The 8,169-nt window shown below is 43.1% G+C and overlaps 1 protein-coding gene across 1 annotated transcript in view; it reads right to left on the bottom strand.

Annotated features, from left to right (window-relative positions):
- Window positions 1-1,158: 1,158 nt before the first annotated feature.
- Window positions 1,159-8,169, bottom strand: part of SRD5A2 (steroid 5 alpha-reductase 2) — a 43,135-nt gene continuing 36,124 nt past the window's right edge. Inside the window, exons 4-5 of the mRNA XM_047853151.1 lie at window positions 6,031-6,181; window positions 1,159-2,761 (exon numbers count right to left, since the gene is read on the bottom strand). Of these exons, the coding sequence (XP_047709107.1) occupies window positions 2,695-2,761; window positions 6,031-6,181 (218 nt within the window). The 3' untranslated portion in view covers window positions 1,159-2,694. The remainder of the gene's footprint in view (window positions 2,762-6,030; window positions 6,182-8,169) is intronic.

The following is an 8,169-nucleotide window of genomic DNA, read 5'->3' as shown; positions in this document are numbered from 1 at the left end:
TTCCCTCCATGAAAGTTTCAGCAAGAGCAAGACAGAATATTTTGTTAGCTAAGCCACAGGCATATTTTAACCTCTTGTTTCAAAAACCACTCCATAGAATCCTACACTAACCATATTTTTGTTGCACTCTAGTTTTAGGAGAAAAGGGAATACATTTAAGGATGAACATACCTTCCCTTCAGACTTTTATTGTACTCCATCTGCATACATATTCTAGCCCTACACAGAGAAAACGAGTTGAAAACAATGGCCCTAGAACACTGAGAGTACTTCAGTTTTAAAAGAAGAGTTAAGATTATGTGAAGTTTAATCCACATTATATTTAAATTAAGAAAGTCCACATTAGGGACACCTGGCTGGGGCTGATATGATAGATTGTAGGACTCTTGATCTAGTGGTCTCAGGTTTAAACCCCACGTTGGGTGTAAAGATTACTAACAAATAAACTAAAAAAAGAAAAGTCGACGATCACGTTAACTTGAAATGACAATAGGGTATTTAAAATTTCCAAATATGTAAGTTACCTTATTAAATCAGGGTTGGCCTAAAAATTCTAGAGAGCACCCTCTTGTGGCAAAAAATGCAATTGCTGAATGACAGTTTTATCCAGAGATTGCACCTACCAGGCAAAGAGCAGCTGCCATTCATCAAGCACTTATTACAGTTCAAGGACCAGCCCAGATATTTTATATGGCAATAAAATAAAAGTTTTAATAAAGGCAGTTTTCAATGTCATGGAGAGAACTGGAAGTCTTTTGTTTCACGGAGCCCAAGCTACACCTTAAGGTTTACTTCACTGAGAATGTCTCCCCCACCTGTATATTCTTGAACATGAGGGGTATCATCTAGCCTTAGCACATTCTCCAGCACCTTTCCTGCACCTTCTTGGAGTACTGAGCTGTGCCTGAGACACACTGTTAAGTTATATTTCTCTTTTGTTTTCAACTCAGAGACCCTTATTTCAAGTTGACAAAATGAAGACAGAAGAGCAAAAAGGAAGCAATACTTTAAAAAAAAAAAAAAAGTAAGAAAACAAAAGGCAAACAACAACAACAAAAAAAACCCCACAGGTCAACACCTTATAAAAATCTTTATGAGCCCAGGGATCTTTCAATTCAAACAAAATTACTTAGCATCCACGATTTGAGAGGCATTTAATAAACAGAAAAACACTTATATGATTACAATTTATATTCTTCAGTAATATATATCATTCTTAGATCTTCTGAGCATCCTATGTTTCTTAAATAGCGAATTTCTGTACTTAGTACCTCGTGTGATAAACCTAGTGTTCATTTCTCAAAAGGGCTTGCTAAATATTACCAACACTTGCCACAAACCTGGACCTGAGGGGACAAATATTTTTGTACATTCTGATTATGAATGTTCAGCCCCTCCCTAGAGAGCCCGATGTCAAGTTCCCATGCTAGGTGACCCCTCCACCGAGGTTGCTGATCAGTCCCCATTCTTAGTGGGCTTCATGATCTCAGATCCTCCAACTTTTTAAAGACAATTGAAATGTAGAGACCTAACTTTGAAATTTTGGAAACTTCAAATGTTGAAAAAAAGGAAGTCAAACTATGTGTGAAGCCCTGTCTGAGCCAAACAAAACAGGCTTTCTGCCCAGTTGCGTCCCTCTGGTTCAGAGGCAGAGGTTCAGCATCTGCCCTCAGGGATTCTGAGGACTGCTGTTCAGTCTGCCCCCAGGAAATGCCTTCCTGATCAGATCCCGAGGACTGCAGTGAAGAAATCCCAGAAGAGGAGAGCTGCTGAGTGCTTCTGATATGCTTCAGTGTCACTGCAATTGTCTTCAGGCAAGCCATGTATGATCTTATCCAGTCAATTCCCTTCTTTAACATTCTCTCATTACTTGGATATTTCCACAGGTTTCAGAGAATACCAGAGTTGACAATGTCTACTATAAAACACTTTTTTTTAATTCTCTCAGGAGCCAACCAGAGTCATGTCTTTCTCTTTGTGGTCATGAAAAGCCGTCCTTCAATAAAACCCTCACCAGTTTGGGGGATATCTCCAACAGGGATCATGGAATCTTTCAGAAGATAGGGGCACTGAGATAATATACAAATTTGAAATGGGGTCAGTGCATCGTTGCATCTTTAGCAAGATGAAGAGAGCCTCCTCTATTAAAAGTCCATCTGACATCTTTCATAATTAACTAAGGAAAAGGAAAGTGTGACTGAGTTTCCATTTGGGAGTAGATTTGCTCAGGATCCATGCAGCTTCAGATTTTCAATATCTGCTAATTTGTATGGGTATAGAATATGTACCTTTAATAAAGTCTATAAGCAATGCCCTCAACTGGGAACCTCTCTGACTACAGAGATGCCTTACATTGATGTAGAGTAGGTATTCAGCCACACGTACTCAGATCACCCAAAGAAAAAAATATAGGGAAGTTCTATACTTTCTAGGAGGAATAGCTAAGAAGCAGATAGATGCCTCTGTGTGGAAAAGAGCCTTGTCGAAGCTTCAAAAGGAGATCAGGAAAGAGACCCTCTGGGACAGTGGAGTACACACTAAGTACCCACCTCACAGGATCTCCAGGACAGCTGTTGGAACGCAAGAAGCCTACTATTATGTATATGCACAGTGCAGCTTTAAAAGTTACAGGTTCAGCAGCCAGATGGTGCTCGACAGTCAGGTGGGAGCTCTGTTCCTTTTTATTTGGTTTCTTTAAAAGATGAATGGAATGAGGGCTTTCCGAGATTTGGGGTAGTCCTCAAACATCTTGAGGTAGAACCTAAAAGACAAGAAAGGATAATTATAATAAGCAGTGGTCAACAGTGGAGGTTCGCTGGGTCTGAAATCCTTATGACTAATCAACCTACAGTTATTCAGGGCCTGACTCTTCCACACGGCCATTTGTCCATCTTCTTTCTCCCTCCTGCACCCTCTTCTGTACATGTTGAAGCTTCTTGTGTTGGGAAATAAAAAGTAACAGCCAGAGGACAGTGGTGATGGTTGCACAACATTATGGATGTACTTTAAGATGACTGAATGGTACATTTAAAATGGCTAAAATGGTAAATTTTATGTTATGTGTATTTTGCCACAATAAAAAAAAAAGTATAAGCCAGAAAGAATTGCTCAATGGATTCAACTGGGAAATAAGGAACCAAAGACCCCAAAGACAATGGGCAAGGTTATTCCTTGAGACCTGGTAATGTTCCCAGGCGAATATCCCCTCATGAGGCCTGGGAATGCCAAGAAAATGTTATCTTGTGTTATGGGTTGAATTGTGTCCCCCAGAATAGATGCTTGAAGCCTTAACCCCCTACCTGGAAATAGGGCCATTGCAGATATAATTTATTAAGGTAAGATGAGATCATACTGGAGTAAGGAAGGCCCTTAATCCAGTATGACTGAAGGGGAGAAGAGACACCATGACAGAGACAGGCAGGGAAGGAGGCCATGTGGGGACAGAGGCAGAGGTTAGGAATGGAGCTGTGTAAACCATGGGACACCTCGAACGGCAGGTGCAACCAGAAGCCAGAAAGAGGCAGGGAGGGATTCTCTCTTAGAGCCTTCAGAGAGAATATGACCCTACATCCACTTTGATTTCAGACTTCTGCCTCCAGAACCACAAGGAAATAAATTTCTATTGTTTTAAGACACTCAGTTTGCGGCCATCTGTTTCGGCAACCCTGAAAGATTAACAGAAGTTGTGAAATGGCTTTCTCCTTCAATGACCAGTCTGTCCTCCTAGCTAAGTGAAGCTGGTAGTTCTCAGGTTATAGTCAAGATGATGCACTCTGTTAAAGTGCCTTAATTTGAACTGGGGGACACCTAGTAATAATATCCAAAGAGAGGTGGCAGGTTTCCAGTGCTATGATTATGCCCTCTGGGCCTCCCTCTGGAGCAGTCTGACCTAACAGGACAGAGCCACACTTAGGAATTTGTTGGGGCACCAGCTGGAAACCTCTGGTGGAAATGCTGTCCTTCCCCTGACCAGCTCCACTGAGACCACTTCTCAGGGCTCCTCGAACTGCTGGCTGATGCCCTCTCTGCCCTCTCCCTCTCTGCCCTCTCCCTCTCCACCTCTGGTGGTGAGCAGACTCTGCCTCAAGAGAGGAAGGGTGCTCTGCAGACTGTCCCCACCAAGTCTAGGAGGTGGCTGGCACGGGTCATGAGGACAGCTACTGTTTTATTCATTTCTGACAGGTCTGTGTAAATTCCACTCCAAGGAAAAGAACCCATTCTTGGTTTAACCTTCTAAACTATGAAATTAATCATTAGCCCAACTAAAACACCTATGCAGGAGCCTAAGGGTCCCCCAGATCCTGGTTCCAAGGCTATTCTCCCCTTGGCTATCGCTCGCTCGCTCTCTCTCTTTCTCTCTCCCTGTCTCCAGCCACAAATGTCGTTTTATTTTTTTTAATTAAAAAAAAAATTTGGGGGGCGCCTGGGTGGCGCAGTCGGTTGGGCGTCCGACTTCGGCCAGGTCACGATCTCGCGGTCCGTGAGTTCGAGCCCCGCGTCGGGCTCTGGGCTGATGGCTCGGAGCCTGGAGCCTGTTTCCGATTCTGTGTCTCCCTCTCTCTCTGCTCCTCCCCCGTTCATGCTCTGTCTCTCTCTGTCCCAAAAATAAATTAAAAAATAAATAAATAAATAAATAAATAAATAAATAAATATTAAAAAAAATTTTTTATGTTAATTTATTTTTGACAGAGAGAGAGAGACAGAGCATGAGCGGGGGAGGGGCAGAGAGAGCAGGAGACACAGAATCCGAAACAGGCTCCAGGTTCTGAGCTGTCAGCACAGAGCCCGACATGGGGCATGAACTCACAGACCGTGAGATCATGACCTGAGCCGAAGTCGGATGCTCAACCAACTGACCCACCCAGGTGCCCCTATTTTTTTTTAATTTTTAAATTTTATTTAAATCCAAGTTAGTTAACATATAGTATAATAATGATTTCAGCAGAATTTAGTGATTCATCACTTACATATGACACCCAGTGCTCATTCCAACAAATGCCCTTCTTAACAAATGCCATTTTAGAGAAAGGATCTGAAATTCAAGTTCAAAGCCTGGTAACAACTTAGCATGTTACCTTCCTTCCCCCTGCAGTGAGATATTTAGTCAATGCTTTGGTCCCCACCCCATCTGAGGTGCAGGGTTTGGGAGGGAGGTGGAAGTTAGTAAAGCTTTAGGCTAGCCCTACAGAGAAAAGTTTCCAAACCCGTACAATTCCCCAGGTGAGGGGACAGTCCTGAAATCATACCACATAAGCACTCACTTACCCTGCCTTCCCAGGAAGCCAGCAATGACCTTGGCTATGACTTATGGAGGGAGGAGGTAGACGGAAAGGGAAGTACCCATACCCAAGTAAGCCCGAATATTGCAAAGATTCCAAGAAAATAATCCTGGAGTTTCCAAGGCTCTTTGATTACCTGGACTGTTAGCACCAAGCCTAGAATTAAAGAAAGTAGCCCCACAAGACCTGGGGCCAGGCTGTCCCTTGGTGGGACTGTATCCTGGCTGTCCCTCAGAATTACCTGTGAGGCTGCGGAAAGTTCCGCCCACGGAACACACTTAGAAATGTGGCAGAAGTGAAATGAACTGAAGCAGAGAAACGGAAGTGAGTTGAACTGAAGCACTCCTTGTGCCTCTTGACCCTTCCCTATAGCCCACTGCCACCCAGTATCCACCCACCAGCAGGTGAGCCTGCTAGGAGGGCACAGAGCTGCCTAACATATGAGGACACAAGGTGCTTCTCCCTGGGAAGCCTTCTTCATCAAGGCGTTAGGTGGCTCCCCAAGTCACTCCCCAATGGGTTTAGTTTTCCTCATAGAAAAAAAAAATTTTTTTTACAATACTGTCATCTGGCTAAATTCCAAGTTCAGTGAAAGCCCAGGAAGTCAGAATTTACCAGTCCAGAAAACTGTATCAATTTTACCTTATACAAACACATGTCTTAGTTTCTACATCTATCTGACTCCCAGGGCTGAAAGCCTGTTTAGAGAAGAAAGCTACTTGGATGCTGCCACCCTGAGTGCAAAGTTTACCTATGGTGGTGAAAAGCTCGCAGCCCAAGGAAACAAAGTGAGAAAAAGGCAAATGCAAGCGCTGGGAGCGACCACGTGGCCAGGGCATAGCCAATCCATTCAATGATCTCACCAAGGAAATTGGCTCCAGAAACGTAGGTAAACAAGCCACCTGCATGCAGAAGAAAGAAAGAATCATCGGAACTGGATCATTGCCACATTAAAACGGCTCCTCCTATGTAGAAATACAAAGGGGAGCTACGATGGACGAGGGGCTGAGGACTTCCTTATGGTCACTGCAGTCTAGGGCAGTTTTCTTGGGGACAAGGGAAAACAAAGTGACGCAGCCTGTTGTTCTCGGAACATCCCAGAATCATGAGGAGTGGCAGCAACTTCTTGACAGGCTCCAGCCAGTCTCTAGCAACAGCTGCACCACTGGCTCCCAGACAGGACGCAGAAGAGGGGCAGGAGGTGTGGGGTTTGTTTCGTTCTATTAAGTAATGTTTCCAGGCCACCTCTCACCTTCTCCCTTCTCCCGCGGACACCCACACTGCCGCCAGCATATTTCACGCTGGCACTCAGACAAAATGCAACAACACACAGTGTGACAAGAATAAAAACCTGAGTTGATGCCAGAAGTAGATTTGGGGACTGCGCCCCCAGCCCCCCGCCGCCACGAGGTCTGCTTCTGCTGATTTTCAAGGTTTACTTTTCTATCCAACCATGTATGTCTGATATCAAAACTATAAATAGAAACCAACACATTTCCAATGACAGTAAATATATCCACTTTCTGCCCCACACTAAACTGGGAAACTCACCAAAAACTAGTTGTTTTCTTTCCACAATTCTATAAAGAATATTTTGTTGTTTTCTTATTTTTTTTTTTAAGTTTATTTATTTTGAGAAAGAGGGAGAGAGAGCACACATGTCTGTGTGGGAGGGGCAGAGAGATAGGGAGAGAGAGAATCTCAAGCAGGCTCCCCACTGTCAGCCTGTAGCCTGATGCCGGGCTGGAACTCACCAATCCAGGGATCATGACCTGAACCAAACTTAAGAGTCTGATGCTTAACCAGCTGGGCCACCCAGACGCCCCAAGAATATTTTGTTTTCAAATCATTCTCACCCCAAGAATATTTTGTTTTCAAATCATTCTCTAACATACCTTAAAGTTGGAAACTAACTTCAACAATAGAGCTTTTAAGAGCATTCTTTGCTCTTCTTTGTTTGGTTAGTGAGTGAATATTTAAAACCCACAGCCCCTTAAATTTATCTTCCTTAAAGATGACACTGCCTCAGCAGTTCCAGACCTTTGATTTTCCAGACCCTGGGAGGAACCACTGTCCTACTGCAAAGGGTCTATAAATTGCCTGTGAATGCAGCAAATGGTATTTATTAATGTATGGCATTATTTTTGTTTTATGTAAGATACCATTAGGATGTCAGCAACATTTAAATTTTTAAAAATGAATATTAATACCATATTGTAACTTAGGAAAATTTAGGTTCCATTTACATCAAAAAGGATGGGAGCCATCCTTTTTAGGTTAAAGGAGGTTAAACCTACATAAGTACCACCTAAAATATCCAAGGATTACTTGGACTGGTTCACTCTCAGCTGCTTATGTTTGTCAACCTCACACCCTGATTTCTTGGGAACAGTTAGGGTTTCAAATATCCTGTGACTTTATATCTGAGAATGCATTTGTAGTTGCAAGACCTCCCATCCTAATTTGTGATTAATTATGGCTCTTCACACCTTTAAGAAAATACAAGTGGTAGGAAATATACCCCTGACTACTCACTAGACAAATCTAGGTCAACTGGAAAAGACAAGTCATACAGGACTCATCTTTATCTGCTGACTCAGGAAGGACCAACACCCTGTGTACACATGATGCTTAACTTTTTGCGTTAACCTGACTGGGCCATAAGGTGCCTAGATATTTGGTTAAACATATTTCTGGGTATGTCCATGAGAGTGTTCCTGGAAGAGATTAATACACTGAATCTATACACTGACTGAAGCAGATTTCCCTCCCTGATGTGGGTGGGCCTCACCCAATCCACTGAAGGCCTGAATAGAACAAAAAGGCCGAGTAAGGGAAAATTCACTCTCTCTGCCTGACTGTCTTTAAGCTGGGATGTTAGTCTTTTCCT

Source organism: Prionailurus viverrinus, chromosome A3 (assembly GCF_022837055.1).
Source record: "Prionailurus viverrinus isolate Anna chromosome A3, UM_Priviv_1.0, whole genome shotgun sequence".
In the NCBI taxonomy this organism is placed as follows: domain Eukaryota; kingdom Metazoa; phylum Chordata; class Mammalia; order Carnivora; family Felidae; genus Prionailurus; species Prionailurus viverrinus.
This window is presented reverse-complemented; position numbering and strand designations above follow the sequence as displayed.